The sequence below is a fragment of the Mesoplodon bidens genome, assembly GCF_964165515.1.
Source record: "Mesoplodon bidens genome assembly, chromosome: 17".
NCBI lineage: Eukaryota > Metazoa > Chordata > Mammalia > Artiodactyla > Ziphiidae > Mesoplodon > Mesoplodon bidens.
The window spans coordinates 44927071-44945309 of record NC_138174.1 but is presented as its reverse complement, the minus strand read 5'-3'; the positions used below and the strand labels follow the sequence as shown (position 1 = coordinate 44945309).

The following is an 18239-nucleotide window of genomic DNA, read 5'->3' as shown; positions in this document are numbered from 1 at the left end:
GTTCTGCTAAACTGGAAAGGGCATATTCCTGTCTCAAAGGCTTTTCTTCAAGGACTTACAAGCCAGAGCTCAGTGTCTGAGTTTGTTTCCAAACTTGAATTTCTCGAGTTTCAGAGAGATAGACTTCTATTAGGCCACCGGGCTAGCACAGCAATGTTTAGATATTATTTCAATCAAAGAACTGTGTTCCATTACTCTAGGATCTATGTCAAGCTGTGGATTAGGTTAAAAAACCAACAAAAGCTCCTGGTGGTTGAAAGATTATAAGTATTTTGCTACATTACTACATTGCAGGCATGAGCACGTTCTTTCAGCATTTTAGAGTTTCACAACGTTACAATTAATTAATTGTGTCTATCTAGCTAAAACACTAGTCAGAGTTACCGTCTGCACTTTTAATAAATCCTTTGAATTCCCTTGATCTTTCTTTTTTCTTATCCTCTCTGTGTACTGTAACAAAACTTTCCCAAACCCATAAAACTTTGATTAATGGAATAAAGAATTAGATTTGAGATACCTGTTTTTGTTACTCTCCCATGCTTCTCTGACCTTGGGGTCACTTTCTAAATGTACCTCAGCCTTTTTCAAAAACGGGTAAATTAAATGAACTGAAATTTATATAAAGCATGACCATCCTTGCTGTTACTAAGTTCTTTATCCACAAATGTACACAACTAGCCATTTACTATACACATTGAAATACAGTGTTCTGTTCTAGTAGTTTACGTTCCTTCATTTTCTTCACCTTTTCATTCTTTTGCTCCCCAACTACATGCATGCATACAAATTAGGTAGAAAATAGAGTGGGGCAAAAAAGTCGTTTATCATTGACAGTGTTTTTCACTGTAATCTTTGGGTAGCACTTCTTGGTTTCTTGCATGAAATCAAAAACTATTCATTGATTCTAAAACCCTCTACTAAGTAATAACAACGAATTGCCTCACTCTGCTTCAGTTTCTGGATATCCAGGTTTAACTATGTTTTTGGAAGACCTGTGTTTTTATCCTCAATTTTCTATGTAAAGAACGCAACACTTTTTTCCATTCGGAATTTACATTAAATCATCTTTAAATTCTAGGTTTTCCACTTTCTCCTTTGTCTCTCTCTCTCTCTCTCTCTCTCTCTCTCTCTCTCTCTCTCTCTCTCTCGGCAAATATAGAAAAGAAGCAAAGCTACTATCAACGTGCTTCATCCTCGACCCCGGGAGAACTCAGTGTCTCCCAGCTGTGTGAAGTGTATCTCTTAGTAGGAACCCTGGTCCTGCTTTCACCTGGTGATGCCAGTGTAAGCAGCTATCATGTTCGGATTCAAAGGTGGCCCGAGATAACATCCTGGGGACATGTCCCTGGAATGAAGTAGAGCCCGATTCTGTCCGTATGCTGCCAGGTGGGAAGAGGGTTGGGTGTCCTGCTGAGAGCGTTGTGATTTGTGGGTAGAATCTGGTAGGGGTGTCCAGTTCAGAGCATCAAGCCAAACCTCTTTCCTTTCTGTTTAAGAATATCTAAAGTAAGATGCAGAACATGGCTTCTTCCCTTTCTCACAGCTTGGGAGAACTCTGTTGGTGATGTGAGGATCTGTATCTTATTTATGCTTTGGTGTGGAGATTAAGATGTTGCCGTTGAGGCCATGATAACTTTTATACTCAATACAGTGCCTCCTGAAAAAAAAGAGGGTTTTTAAAATTTAATTCTTATTTTATGTTGGGGTATAGTTGATTTACAATGTTGTCTTAGTTTCCAGTGTACAGCAAAGAGATTCATGTATACATACACACTTCAGATCTAGGGATACATGCAGACTGAAAGTGAGGAGATGGAAAAAGGTATTCCATGAAAATGGAAATCAAAAGAAAGCTGGAGAAGCAATACTCATATCAGACAAAAAGGGAGATTTAGTTCAGAAGAACTCAGTTCATTTTCTTCTCTAGAAAATAATGAAAAAAAAAAAAAACCTCTTCACAGGCCATTGTTGGATGAGAGTATCAGCTAAAAACATAGACTTGTTCTTCAAAATTTTAATTGCATAACGATAAAATGAATTATTTCACTACTAGTGTTTTTGATTCTGAAAATAAAAGAAGGATTTTTTTGGTGTGTCTAAAACAGGGCAGACATTACATAGATAATGTATTTATTTACAATACATTTAATTAATTTTAAATCTACAGTGGACTTTGTGCACCAATGGTGAGATGACAAAGCATCATATTTTGCTAAGTTGGAGACCCAATTTAAGAGTTAGATTTGCAAAAACTACATGTCTTCTTCCTCCCTTTTGTAGTTTTACATTTAGCTAGAGAGGTTGTTCTCTAAGATTCAACACCTAAATAATGAATTTTTTTATATCGTTCAAAGCTGACCTCTGCTTTTAGAAAAGTTTATCTGCACTTTCTCATCTGTTTAGAAACATACATTTTTGGTTAAGAGATCGAAGACAATCTCTCTTTGTCTTTTTTTTTTTTCCCCTGAGCTAGGGAGGTTGAGATAAAAAAGAATGACTGCTTTAAAAGTCACACATGGCTGTAATTTAAGATTTTTTCCTCTCATTGTCCGAAACAGTTGAAAGAAACCTTCAATGAAAGTTTATTAACTAGGCCAATGCCCGAGGCAATAAAGGTTCATTTATTACCAGTTTCTTGGCTGTTTTTCTTCGTCTATTTTTCGGTTAAACTCATAGCGTAAGATAATACTTCACAAAATTAAACCTTTGACCTTCTGTAGAGTTAAGTCTCCTTTGATTAGATAAAGTAACAATTTATGGTCCAGCATGAGGTTGCACATGAAATGAATAATGCAATAGACTCCGTGTGGACTGAGAATCTATTGCTTTTGAAAAGATGAATGCTGTTTAAAGGGGGAAAAGTCCGCTTAAGTGTGTTGTCTTTATTCAGTATGCACTTTAGCAATATTTCAAAAGGCTTTACTTCCAAGATAAAGTTATGTTTGAATTTTCTAATTCTCAGAAGGAAGATGTATGGCAAAAATACTGCGAAAAGCTTTGTAACTCTTTGTGGGACTGTCTTATGAGTGATTACGCCATGCACCCCAGGTATTAACAAAAGCTGAATTATAAAATAGTCACATGAGAAAAATGACCATTGCTTTTACAAATGGAGTTCTATAATGATGGGACAATTAGCATAGCATAATTTGTGTTAACATGATGAGCTACTATTAACATGACTTAAATTGATATTTGATAAGTTTTACCAACAACAAGCAGAGTGACAAGAATAAAATATTATCATAATAATATTAAGCTAGGTTCTTAATTTTTAAACCAACCCATAGGAGTTCAGTTTCTGGTTATTGTGATATAGCAACTTTGGTGAATAACAGTAATGTTTTAAATTTTGTTTTGCTTAAGTCATGTTATAAGTTTGAAATTCCATAACGCATTGCCAGAAGAGTGATTGGATATGATTTTCCAGATATTCCTCTCATTTTTCCATGTGCTCTTTTCAAAATTATTTGGCAAAATTGAGAAAAGTCCCAAATCAATCAGTGCAAATATTTTATTGGAATTGTCTAATGACTCCAGAATAGATACACATGCTTTCAGACTCAGAGTTGACGTTTATTTCAATTTTCAGCTCCGTGGAGGTAGAGAAATGTGTACACAGCACAGGTTCGTGTTTCACACGAAGCTGTTGTGATTAGCTGGTTGTTTAAATTACTAATTGACATGCAGAAGTTGAATGCTTGAGAGAAGTGTTTTAGTTTTAGTTTGGGTCTTTTTCAATTAGCTTAAATTATTTAAGATGAATAAATCTACTGCAGTGATTTAGTTCCTTTTAATAGAATCTCATGGTACAACATAAATTAGGTCAAGAGAAGCCATTGGATCAGTGCAACTATAGACTATGCTCATAAATGAAGAGATGTAAGGAAAATGGAAGATTTGCTCTGACTTACTACTGTTTTGAAATAAAGTAAAAGGTTTTATCAGAATGTACAAAAGACTAGCATTTATTGCCATGTCAGAAATTAGATGTTTATTTCTGTTGTAATGTTTTTGCAGGAAAAAAAAAAAAAAAGAAAGAAATGAATAGTGCAATGCCAACCATTGGTAATTCTTCTTTGATATCCACCTGCTCTGTTTGTAGGTGAGCTGGGTTGAATATATGCATCAAACCTCAGAAGAGAAATAGTTTTGAACATAGACAGCATTTATTTCTTGAACAATAAAGTACAAGTTGCCTCAAAATCAGACAATTAAAGTAACGTCTAAATTACACTAAAAAAATTAAGTACCCTGACTATGATTACAAAAGCATGCCATGATTAAGGCTTCATGCCATCCTCTAGGAGATGACAACCACTTGAGGCTATGGACCGAGAGCTATATTTCTTTGTAATCTTCCTTGTCACATGGCAGTATCTGTTTTTCTCAATTAATCAGGATTATCCTTTTCCATAGTCCAACTTTAAAACTGCAACTAAAATCTTACGTTTCCAAGCACTACAACTGAGCTCTCACACTTCATATTTTTCTTGAAATCACATAGGGAAAATACATTTCTTGTCGGCTGATTATGGAGATTCAATGAGATAGTGATATAAATGTAAGAACCCAATGACAAAAGTGTGAAGAATATATTGCTTCAAATAGTCCTTCCATTCCTATCCTATTGTTATTCAGTGAATATGGCTATATATTTTTCTCAACCCAGACCCAGACTTCTCTTTAAAAAGTGTGTATGGGCTCCCCTGGTGGCGCAGTGGTTGAGAGTCTGCCTACCGTTGCACGGGACATGGGTTCGTGCCCCGGTCCGGGAAGATCCCACGTGCTGTGGAGCGGCTGGGCCCGTGAGCCATGACCGCTGAGCGTGCACGTCCAGAGCCTGTGCTCTGCAATGGGAGAGGCCACAACAGTGAGAGGCCCGCGTACCGCAAAAAAAAAAAAAAAAAAGTGTGAATGTGTGTGTATGTGTCATTATATATATATAATGATGTGTGTGTGTGTGTGTGTGTGTGTATTTCTTGAGTCTTTTCCTTTATATTACTATATCAGAAAAAAATTTTGGCTACGTCATCTCCAGCTATTTCTGGCTCCCCCCAAACAAAACTTGCATGTAAAAATGACCACCTCTATTATGATTTTTTTTCTCATCTCCTCTCCTAACCAACAAGCACACACTGACAGAGCCCTACATGCTACCAGGATTCTGGAAAAAGAAAAAAAAAAGAGACTTATTGAAGTATCAAAGGAGTTAGAAGAGCACTTACATGGTGTTGAGAAAAGTAGGAGAACATTTGGAAAGACTAATCTTAGGCTGAAATGCCAGTGAGGTGACTTTGGCAGGAAATTAAATTTATGACACTGTTTCCTCTTTTCACTTATTATACTGCCTGAACTGTCACCAATATATTGACAAGTAGCCTTTTTAAAAACATCCTTTCACAATGTCACATACTGTCAGCTACTCTCAGGTTGGTAAGAGCCACCTGCCTGGGGCCAATGCTTTGAGTAATTTGGGGTGATGAGTCATGTACGTAGTAAGAAGTATTGGGCCTTAGACAAATATGAGAACATCCAATGCCCAGTTTAGTGGAGAATGGAATAATAATAATGAGAAGAGCACATTAAAGAAAATTCAAGACAAATGTTACCTCTTTCAATTTGGTTCTATTTATAATTTTTTCTATATTCAAGATATAGAGAGGAAAATCATTATTTGCCTTTCTCCTTTTCCTTGTTGCTCTGTATTTAAAATATAGGACTCAGGATAATATTATAAACAATATATTTCACCAGTAGTACAGGTTTTGTGCACAAAGTTGAAAGACCATTGTTTCTGTGGCAGATATATTCGAAATTTTATAAAACAGAATCACAAATGAACATTTAGATCAGGTTTTTAAGTGGAGTCATCTTATACTCGTGACATCATCTGAGTGTCTGTAACCTTGGCTTCTTGTGCAATCCATAAGCTACTTGAGAAGAGAGGATTCACTTTCCTTCAATGATTCCATAGTTTACTGTATTCTGTACTTTTCTTTTTTCGCTTATTGATAGAGGCAGTGTGGCCAATGCTGAAGTGGGAGTTAGGGGAATTGGGATTAATCTATCATTATTTAATGGTGTGACTTTATAGAAATGATTAGCCTCGCTGCCCCTAAATCTCATCATCAGTAAAATAAAAGGGTCGCAGTAGATAAAGTCTTTCTCATCTCTATGTTTTATAAGTCCAGACTACAAGCGGCTGTTAAGAAATATTTTTCTAAAGGTGGTAATGTTAACAGATAGAGTCTAAGTGAAAGTTATATATTCAAGACCTTGTTGTGTCAAGTTAAACTTTTCATAAATTACCTATTTTCTTATTTTAAATCATAGTAATTTAAACATTTGAATTGATTCTGTTTCATCCTGATTCTATGAGTTAGCGATTAGAAGTTGAGTGTTTCAAAAACTTCCATGGAGATTTCTCAGTGATTTTACATGTGGCCAAATAACATCACCATGGGGTCCCCTCCCTCTGACTTCACTACTGCTATTTCTTCCTAAACTCTGGGAGACTGTAGATTTTAAGCTAATCAGAAAAGAATGCTAAACTTGATGTCTATTTGATTTATTAGTGATTAGCAATATTATAATAAACTCTTTCTGTATATTTCTCCAAATTAGTAGATTTTTTCTGTTAATTGACACATTTAAAAATCTAATTTAATCAATTGAAAAACTGGAAACTGGTATAGGGAGTGTTTCCATTAACAGCCTCTAAGATCAATTTTCCTTTTCTCTGCAGAATATAAATGTGTTTCAAAGGGCAAGAAAAAGCAGTCTAATGGACATTAGGAGACAAACTCACACTCAAAATCTTCAGTCTACCCTGCTTTACAATTAAGTTACTTATTCTAGTTGATTATCATTTCTGTTATTTCATCATTCAAGGGTGAAGACAGGCATAGTTGAATCACAATTTCTGTTTATTTAGAAAGTATTGAGAAATAAAATAACTGGGAAAATTAGTTTCAATTTTTTAGACAGCTGGTATTTAAGTAAGGATAGGAAGAAGACATGGTGGAAAAAAGGTACTGGTGTTTTCAAGTTGTTATATTGAGCCAAGAGTTCTTCTAAGACTTGGATTGATTTCAATTGAGTTGTAATTCAAACTCATGTAGAGCTTACAATGCACCTTCAACAGAGTTTTGCAAAGAGTCTATAGGATCTGTCAGGAGCAGAAAGATTACTTCACAGTAATGACTGTTGAATTGAACTATGCTTTTTGATGTTTTACTTTCTGAATTGAATTGTTGGACAAGATTAATTGCACACAGTGAGAGTTTTAAATGAATGACTATGTAAAACATTAAGTATCTCTGTATGCCACTTGGGGGAGAAAAAGCTAGAAGGTTTAAATGAATAAATGTATTTAATGCACAGAATGCCTGGACTAATTATAAAATTCCTTTACTAACATCCTTTATTGAAAATAGAAACCCACTTTATTCATCTGTCTTGGTTATATTGCTCTAGCTGAAGTAATTTAATATTCCTGCTTTCCACTAATCTTGTAGTTCAACAGAAGTAAACAATAGGTTTCATAAATTAAAAATACACTCTTCTGAACATGCTTATAAGATTAAAAAAACAAGGCTGTAAACATTTATGACTGAAACAAACTAGATTGTTCAAATACTGCCATGATGTATCATGTATATCAATATGGCACTGATATCAGTTAGAATGCAAACAAGGTTTTAAATGATGTGCCCCTTCATTTCAGCGGGAGAATCCGCTTCACACCATCTGCCTATCAGATGGTTAGGAACCAGGGCTGCGTATTAATGCCACATGTTCGATTTTCCTCCTTCTTGTAATGGTTAGATTCATATTGCTAATAGCTGTGCATGAGCACTGTCGATGAAATTTCTGTGACGGTGGAGTGATGAGATATTTATAAGCTGCCTGTCTCCCTGAATAAGCAGTAGGAAGAATGCCAGACATAAATAACTTATCAATTCCAGAATATTAATAATAACTACTATTGGCTATAAACGAGTGCATATTAGAGTACTTTTTTCTACATTTGGGTAAAGTGACATAGCCTAATAAAAAGTCTATCATATGGAAGCTTTGAATGCTTACTATCTCTTGCTTATAACTAATTTTATTTAGCCATTAGGTCTTGGGAAATGCATTTTATATGGAATGCGATGTAAAAGTAGACAACATATCAAACATTTGGAAGTCATCTTGATGTCTTTGAAACCAAAGATCAAAGATTAGACCTTTCAAGTTAATGAGCAAACAAACAGATCAGAGAAAGAATTTGACAGCAATATGTCTCTTTTATTGATATTTATAATCTATAGTTGTAATCTGCTCTTTATAACTAGGGGTACGAACTTATTTGAAAAAAATAGAATGGGGATACTTTTCCCTTTTTAGAGAGAGCAATCAGGATTGTATAACAGCATTTGAAGGATTTAAAGGCTGTTTTGATAAAAGTTGAGAGCAGAAGAAACATGCTATCTTTGCAAAGGAAAGTAAGGTTCTCAAGGAATAATAATGCCTGCTTCCCTTCCAAATGATAAACCCATGGATTTAGGATATTGAATTGAAGTAGCAAAGGGTTTGTATCAATATAGCACAGAGTGGAGACTTAGTGATTTTATGATAAATTTGATCAGTGTAGGCTACTAAATCAAATGATTTGATAGAAGCGTGATTTTCAGGTGTCCATTTGTCAAATGTTTAAATTTTCACCATACACTGTTGGATAATTTTTGTCATATTTGCATTTTTGTGAATAACTGAACAAAGGTAAAACTAAATGACATGATGGATATTACGGGTTACTTGATAATATTTACTACCAGTTTCAGAGGGCTTAGTATGTGCCCATGCTGTTGTGTACATTATTTTACCTTTATTCCCCACAATACTGCTATGAGGTCAGAACTGGTATCTCTGCTTTAAAGACAGGAATTTGGAAGCCTTAGGAATTATATAACTTGCTGCAACATTTCATATAAATTTGATGCATGTTGTCCAAAGTTTGCATGGCTTTTTGGAGTGTTTTGTTTTCCAGTGACTGTATGTTTACTCCTTATATGATAGTGAGTTTACATAGCTAGGAATTTCCACGCCAGTCACTTTTTCAACAAGAACTTTAAAGGATTTTAATGGACCATCAAAAAATAAAAGTACAAGTAAAAGAAATCTATAAGCCAGGATAAAAGTAAAGAATTTCTAACAATAGCTGGTTAAATAAGTAATATAGAATTTGCTCTGAAGGAGTAAAACAAAATGGAGCCCACTGCGATGAGTTTGTAGCATAATTCAGACACTAATATGACAAGCTGTTTTTCTAAATTCTCTGTAAAAATCTATTCATTCTTTTGAATTGTAAGTGGTAGAGTTCGTGAAGATCAAATAGAAAAAAAAGAAACCTAAATATTTTTGCATGACATAAGGCCTATGGGCTTTAGCCTAAGTTTGATGTACAGTCCCTTTCTGAGGGCCAAAAGATCTATGAGTTGCACAGTATATGACTTATTATCCTTTCTCTGAAGGAAGACATCTTTTTTAAACAAAATATCTCTCAATACATTATTTTATCAGTGGCAAATGAATTTTAAGTATACATTAAAGTTTCCCCATTGCTGATGATAAAATTGGATTTAGAACCTTTTAAAATAAAATGAAATTATACTACATTTGACTTCTCAGTTTAGTGTGTGTCTTTGATTTGTGTATGAGATACTATAATTGTGCTTGGAGAGTGTAAAAAGGAAGTTTCATGAGGTAAAATAGATGGGTTAATCATTCCTTAGTGTAAGAAAATCTTTGTTCATTTATTTGTTTCTTCACCATACACACACACATGCATTGTGTGTGTGTGTATATATATATGTAATTTTTCTCTCAATGAGAGAAGGAAATCTGGTGAAAATTTTACCTGATTGAAGAATCTGGAGAAATTACCCAAGCTGTTTAATTAACAATTACTGTATATATCAAATAGATTCGTATATGTAAGTGGTTGGTTGAGTTAATAACGTGCATGGCTACTGGATCTGTAACACACAGAAGTGCTATGTTACCTGGCTGGCCTCCTTGCTTCTGCTCTGCTAGGTTAGAGGCACAGAAGACTCATTTTTCCAAAGTCTGCATCACACTACAGCAGTATGTCTCAGATTCTGATTATTGGTCCAACCTGATTTTGTATTTTAACAAGTTCCCTTGTTGATTCTTAAGCATACTCACTTTCAAAAACCACTGCAGAGATGATCTACCTAGCTAAAAAGCTTTTACTGTAAGGTGTAGACACACTTCAATAATGTACATTATTCTCATCAAATGGTCTAAGGGCAGGGAGCATCAGAATCAACCTACTGAAAGATAAAACTACAGATTCCTCAGTCCATCTCAGAGATAGGGTCTATGAATGTGGCCCCAAGGAAGATAATATTCAACTTTACTACACTCTGCAGCTGGATTTGATGTAGATGGTCACTTGGAGAAACGCTGGATTACCTAGTTCTGAGGGAAAATGGCTTGTTTTGATTGGGAAGAGTTAAAAGCAGTCATAAATTCACTGCTTCAGGGTGGGATATTGAAGGAGAATATGCTGAAGTCTGATTATGAGGCAGGTGGAGAAGAGTTCTAAGTGAGAAAAGGTTATGGAGGGGGGAAAAGTGTGTGGTAAATGCTATGGGTTGCCAGTGTTTACACAAGCAGACCATTTTTTTCTTAAAATTTTTTATTTCATATTTCAGTATAGTTGATTTACAATGTTGTGTTAATTTCAGATATACAGCAAAGTGATTCAGTTACATATATATATATATATATATACACACACACACATACCTTTTCATATTCTTTTCCACTATAGGTTATTACAAGATATTGAATATAGTTCAGTATGGCTCAAGGACCTATACAGCAGGTCCTTGTTGTTGATCTATTTTATATATAGTAGTGTGTATCTGTTAATCCCAATTTCCTAATTTACCCTCCATCCCACATTTCCCCTTTGGTAACATTCTTTGTTTCCTAAGTGGTGAGTCTGATTCTGTTTCATAAATAAGTTCATTTGTATCATTTTTTTAGATTCCACCTATAAGTGATATCACGTGATATTTGTCTTTCTCTGACTTACTTCACTTAGTATGATAATCTCTAGGTCCTTCCATGTTACAAAGGTAGAGCATTCTTGATTGCATAGGAAGTGTTTTCGCAGGGTGAACTGTCTATGAAGTATAGACCAAAAACTAGTGTTATTCTGTGAATTTATTACACTTATTTTTTCAAAGGCAGCTTCAATAGGGAACAAACTATACAATGGGACCTCTTTCTAAAGTGAGTGTATAGATTCTAAACTAAGTTTTTACTAGAGACAGCAAGTTGGAGGGAATTTGAGAATTACATAAGAGATTTGAAAGGGCCATGGCAAGGCCAACAGGAAGTGCAATCAATGCAGAGGTGAGGGTGAGACTTTCGTGATTCTCTCCAGTCCTAGGCAGATGTAGCTTTGGAAAGTAAATGCTTTTTATTAAATTAATGAGATTTGCCACTCCTAGTATATTTACATTGACTGTAATATGAACGTAATGTTTTAAATTACTTACACGGATATTGTCAAAATAATGCCCATATTTCTCCTGTGGCATTCCACGTAATCCAGTTTGAGAAGCATTTTTTCATTCAGTGACAATTTGGGTCAGGCTTTGTGCTCCATGTTTGGGATACATATACTAAGAAAGTATTTCTGTCCTTTCAGTGTTATAACCTAGTCGGAGGAGCTAGCCCTACACCGACCCCCGCCCTGAGCAACACACACCCCCAAAAAGGAGCAATAAAGAGTTTGAGTGAGTTTCTGTTCTCAGATTGCACATTAAAGTGACCTGAGGAACAGTAAAATCAACCAAAATATACAGATGGACATGTACCAACCAGAATCTCAGATGGTAGGACTCAGCTCTTTGTGTGGTTTTAAAGCCCTGTGGGTGATTCTGATGCACAGAGAGTGCAGACCTTCATTCAACAGGGCTGAGAACACAAGTAAGTGGACCACTAGCTCTACTCTTGAGGAGTTGGGTGGAAAAGGTCAGCTCTTTAAAAGAAGTGAGTCTTAGGCTGATTCTTGAAGTGTTGGAGATCTTTCCCATGTAGATTGAAGAGTCAGGATCCTGAGCCTGCTCCCCCTAGAGCATCATATTTAAGCCTCACATGACACATGCAAGGACAGATGTGGGACAGGGAACTGGAGAGATTTTCTAGAAAGTCTGCACGGCACGTGCAAAGTCTGGCTTGAAAGAGGAAATGTAGTCCACTAGAGAATGTGAAAGACCCCTATATGTCTGGAGCACACAGAGCAAAGGAGACCTGGGGGAAAGATAATGCTACACAGATAAGCAGGGGACTGAGCACACAGGGCCCTGACAGACACATGAAGCACCCACCTTGTTCCTCAGAGCAGGCATCGAATGCCAGGGTTAGATTTTTGTTTTCATAAGGTCATGTTGACTGCAGTATGAATCATAAGAGGTTGGAGGTAGGGAAAGTGGAAGCTGTTAAGAAATAATTACAAGACTCCAGGGAACAAAAAGTGGCAGCTTACACTAGGGGAAACCAGGGGAGATGGAGAAAATTGGCTGAGTGTGAAAGCTATTAAAGAATTAAATTTGAGAACCCATCACACAGTTAGGTGAGTTAGTGAAACTAAAATCAGCAACTGTTGCAAATGTCATAGCTTTCTTCTTGCTTTCATGAAACTGGACTGAAAATAGAATATTTCAAAAGTATTATGGTTATAGCATGTGTGTGTCACACACACATCTATCTGTTGGAATTTGTAGCAGAAGTGTAAACCTAAGGGGGAAAAAACTGTCAAATGGAAAAAGAGAAGAGTACCATAAATAAGATCAGATAAATAATAAAATTGTGAAAAGCATTTTTAAAAGTCAAGGGTTAATGCCAGCAGCTAAGGAGAAGCAGGATACTCTAGCTGAGGGGGGCTGCAGCCAACCCACTGTATCCTGCTTGAGTCATAGCTAGGACTGGGCTTGACTTGCTGCAGTAAAAACTAGAACACAAGGCCTGCCTAGTTTTTACTAAACATGATGTGGCATTCTTCACGTAGTTTATCTTATTTAATCCTTCTATTATCCCTTTGTGAATAGGATGACTTTACAGATGAAGAAACCATACTTAAGAAGATTTTATAGCTTGTGTAAGGCAATATCAAGCATAGTTATGTTTCATGCTACTGAGCTTGATTCAGATCTATCCAATAATAACAATCATATCTCAAGTTGTAGTTTTTTCTTTCTTATTTGAATACTATGGAACAAGATTTACCTGCCGCATAAATCAAAGATAAAGACCCTAGATGTGTCATAAGTTGGCTATGGGACAACACCAGGCAATGTAGGGAAAGGACAAGTGAGATGTTCACATTGGTGACAAGGCAAAACTGAGGAAGAGAGATTTTCTGGGAAACACAAAGAGAATTTTAAGAGAACAGGAAAGAAAATCTTCTGAAACATCTTTGAAGGAAATGAGTAACTGGGGAGAAAATTCAATCATAGGAAGATGAGAGAATCAGTTCAAGTTGGGACTTAAAAGGCAATAAGTGTTCAGTCGAGACGCAGATGAATTCTTTGAGTTCAGATCAGTGCCTTTTTAGGGGGCAGTTACCAGTTTGTCATGCAAAGAGTCAATCTGAAGGTCTTGTTGCGTTTCGGTGAGAGTTGTCAAGGTCTCTTTGGTCTGATCTGAAGGAAAGGTGAGGTATTCTCCTAACCTCAAAAAAAAAAAAAAAAAAAAAGCAGAGGTTTCTAGGGAAAAAGACCTTCTAATTCCTGAGGCTGCAACTTATTTGCTGTAGTAACTAGAAGTGATGATTAGTGGGGAGGAAAAGGAGGAGAGAGGTTTCAGTCTCAAGTCCACCAGCTGCGAGTGGAAATAAATCACACAGATAAATTCAAAGCAGGCTGAAGCGCTGTAGCCAGATATTCTGAAGCAGCATAGCAAAAGGAGTATGAGGGTGTGGGCGGGTGTGTGTGTATATCCTCTCATAGACTGTCAGAGTTCAGAGTTAGGAGAGATCATTCACACGTTACAGCGTCTTTCATTTTGCATGTGAAGGATGTCGGATGAAGTGAATTGACTCGGTAAAAGTTCACACGTTTAAGGAAAACAAATCGCTCCTGTGCTCCAAAACCTCTGCTGGTTACCTAGAGCCTGTACCTAAAGCCAGGTCTTCGCTTTCTGATCTTCCGTATCTGGCCTCAAACTGTTTTTTTCTAATCTCATGATCACTCCCACCTCCCGTTTTCTGGATGAACAGAGACAAACTGCTCTGGAGACGGTGTGGCATGGTGGTTAGAAAGGTCAACTCCGGGACTAGAATACTGGAGGATGACAAGTGGGGGAAGTGAGTCACAGGACTAGGATGTTCCAGACAAAGGCAATGGCAGTTGCAAAAGCACGGGCTTGAAGAAGCAGGGCACGTGTGGGTACTGGGGCCACGTTCAGCATAGGGGGAGTATGGCATGAGAATAGGGAAACTTTGGGTGATTAGGTAGGTTTCCAATTCTAGTGAAAAGTTTTGTGAGTTAAGCTAAGCAGTTCAGATTTCCCCCCCTGTAGGCAGCTGTAGAGGATTTGGAGGCAGGAATGACATGTTCAGATGGGTTTGTTTGAGGGTGGATTCTGGCTGCATTTCTACGACTCTTCTTCTGTGTACGAATCATGCTTTTGCTAATATTGAATACGGGAGTTCGGAGGGCACTCTATGATATCAACATAGTTTCACTGGTTAGCTGGGAATGAATATATGATATCAGAGTGCTGCATAAAGGAATCAGATACTTCAGTATGTTGTATATGTGTTCTATAAAGCACATGGACTCTTACGTGAAAAATCAGAATTTGAATTACCTCATTTTACATTTATTCTTTGAAGGTTTGACAGCAGCAGCTGCAGCAGCTGCCGCTGCTACCAACGCAGCGATCGCCGAAGCAATGAAGGTGAAAAAAATCAAGTTAGAAGCTATGAGCAACTATCATGCCAGTAGTAACCAACATGGAGCAGATTCTGAAAATGGGGACATGAATTCAAGTGTCGGTAAGTTTTATGTTCACTGAAACTTACTGTGATCATTTTGCTACTCAATGACTTTCTTTCCCGGAACAAAATTATTGGCTACCCGTTCAAGAAGTTGGCCCCTTTAGCTTTGAAAATAGTGTACATTTTGAAGAAACCACTTAGCCTATCAACACACACTCTAAATAAATAATTAGCAACTTTTTTTTTGCGGTACGCGGGCCTCTCACTGTTGTGGCCTCTCCTGTTGCAGAGCACAGGCTCCGGACGCGCAGGTTCAGCGGCCATGGCTCACGGGCCCAGCCGCTCCGCGGCACGTGGAATCTTCCCGGACCGGGGCACAAACCCGTGTCCCCTGCATCGGCAGGCGGACCGTCAACCACTGCACCACCAGGGAAGCCCAGCAACATTATTTTTAAATGTAGGAATTAACTTTATGTCTGCAACCTCTACTGTAAGAATTCAGTTAACATCTTTCCTAATACCAATAAGTTCTAATAGAATTCTAAAATATTGATTATAGATAAGATGACAGAAGAATATTTACAAAGAAAACCACACACTAGCTTTTTTATTCTTAATGCATTGGCTATCAAATAAGAAATGTGCCTTAGCAGCAAAACATATAAACTTAATCTTTTCATGTTCTGCCAAGAATAAGAATTATGATGATAATTAATTCTTTCTGTATACATCCATTATCAGTTTCTCTTATTTAAGAAACACCACTTTAATTTCTTAATTTGATCTTTTTCTTTCTTGAGGTATGGAGGGATGGAAAGTTAACCATTACTGTTTAAACCAAAAAGGAACAGCTTTCTCTTTGCAGAATTAATTTGGGTAATTTGTTTTGTCAAACACAACTTCAAATGAGGGTTAAATTTTTATTGATGATGTCTTTAGCATCTGTGTGTTTGTGACATAAAACATTTTTTCTGCCACTGCACTGTATTATTTCCCTTTAAAATGTAGAAATCATGCTCAAAATGTAATTGAGCAAGAGAAATTTGGATGTTACAAGATGTACACAAGACTATATCCAACATACATGTTCATGAGGGACACAATAATTTATGGCAGTTCAATTAGATTTTCTTTTCTATGCAACATTTTAACAAATTATTTCCTTAGCTAATCAGCAGCTCCCTGCTTTCAGTCCATTGACCTACAGGTAGGGGGCGTGTATGAAGGAATACTGTGGACTTCAGTGATAGTCATTTTCACAACTGTTCATGGAATCATGTGCTAGATATGAGTAACCTAGTAGGAAGTAATTTTAAAACACATGCACAAAACACAAAATACCACCACTTCAGTGATGCCAAAGAGCAGCTTCTAATGTAAAAAGGGGAAAAATAGAACTTTTCAACAGAACTAGACAAGAGAAATAGAAAAGGAGAGGCGTTAATGGCTTTGACTTGAGAGTATGATAAAGGAGGTAGCAATTCTTAGAAGGACAAAAAGATGTGGAAGAAAGCTAAAGACATGGTTCAAAATCTGAAAAGGACTAAGGGAAGTGCCAGCGTTCGCATTTGCAGTGCTTCTATTGAGAAGATGGAGGGCGGTGGATGGTTTAGGGCATAGTTTACACACATCAATTTAAACTTTTAAAAGTTAAAAATGATATTGAAGTAAAATGAAAGAATTGTAATTCTCTTTTTAGAACTATTGACTACATATTATTTTAAAATACTAGTCTTTTACTTTGCCCAATAAAACAGAGCAAAATTGGGCACTTTAAAAAACAAGCAATTGGCCACTCTATAGTTGTGATTCCAAAGCATAATTTGGACTGTTTTCAAAATTTTAGGAGAGTAAGCCTTTAATGCGGGCTGTTTTTGATAGCTGGTGTTGTGAGCAGGGATCTTTAAGTTAGGCAATTTGATAACACTTGAACAAAATATATTACAACATTATACCTCTGTCAAATTTCCTGAGCAGCAGAACAGAAGCTGGCTTTGGAGAAACCAACAGGCATAAGATAAAGAGACCATAACTCATACTTAAGCATTGGCATACACTTCATATTTGATATTATGGAATAAAACTTGCCCTCTGACCAAATTGTGCTTATCATAATTATTTGGATAGTTAGGCTATCACAATGACTTAAACCAATAAACAATTTAAATTCCCTTTTGCGTTTTAGTTGGAAGAAATCACTTTTCTTCCATTAAGGTATTCACTTGCTAGTTTATATTGCTTTTTTTTTTTTTTTGACACCCATCATCCAATTTGAACCAGAAATGGAAATTTATTTGAATGTTCCTAGAGGGTCTTAATATTTTGAGATTGTGTTAACATTAGTGCCTTTGCTAGTCCCTAAATCTCATGGATCATGTATGTTAGAGATCTGTAGCTGATTTGGGGGGAAATGTTATCCATTGTCATTTTTATTCTATTTCACACATTACTGTCCTCTAAGAATTAGTGATTTATTACCCTTTCTGAGCACACCCCCTGCCCCCTTCTTCTTTACCTAGAGATCAGGGAAAGAGAGTTTAGGGCAGGGATGGGGTAGAGTGGGGAAAGGTACAGGGCAATGGTGGGGATGGGAGGTTGAGCTTGCATAGATCACAGCGATTTTGAGCAATTGCTTTAAATGCGCTCCACTCTTCTCTGGTTAGTGCCTGCTTCATGGTAAGTGTTCAATAACTACTTGCTCCATGACTTTGGAAAGTTATGTGAACCTTCTGAGCCTCGCATTCCACATCTGAAAAATGGCATAGAAAATAGTATCTGCATCATGAGAATGAAAGGAAATCATATTTGACAAGTGCTTATCATTTTATTTATTACAGTGTCTGTTGGTCACATTTTTTTGTTCACCCATAACGTTACTCGTGGGGGTATTGCTTTTGCTATTATTATTTCTCCCAACTTACCCTTCTGAAAATCACCTTCTTCCTCTTTTTACAGCCACCGACTGCTTCCTCCTCTGTTTTCCTTTTCTCTCTGTTAGCTATTATTTGTTAAGCTGCAGGCCTGTGAGGAAATTTGGGGGCAGCTGTGACGTCATTTGGATTTTGTTGTATGTTTGATTTTAGCTTATTCTAGGAACACAAAAATAGTCCTAACACAGCCTCAGCACTCAAGGGGCATACACTCCTGTGGGTAGGGTGGCTAAGTAAGCAGACAGTCATAACAAGGTGTGGTGGATCCCCCAGGAACATCA

At 36.7% G+C, this 18239-nt stretch overlaps 1 protein-coding gene across 5 annotated transcripts in view; it reads left to right on the top strand.

The window, feature by feature from the left end:
• The window catches only part of DACH1 (dachshund family transcription factor 1), a gene marked incomplete at both ends in the record, with an annotated part of 411700 nt that overhangs the window by 211301 nt on the left and 182160 nt on the right, over nt 1–18239 (top strand). For 3 of the 5 annotated variants that reach the window (XM_081214578.1, XM_081214576.1, XM_081214575.1), the window contains one exon: nt 14924–15085. The exons of the other annotated variants lie outside the window; for them this stretch is intronic. In XM_081214578.1, the coding sequence (XP_081070704.1) occupies nt 14924–15085 (162 nt within the window). The remainder of the gene's footprint in view (nt 1–14923; nt 15086–18239) is intronic. 5 annotated transcript variants of the gene reach the window in all.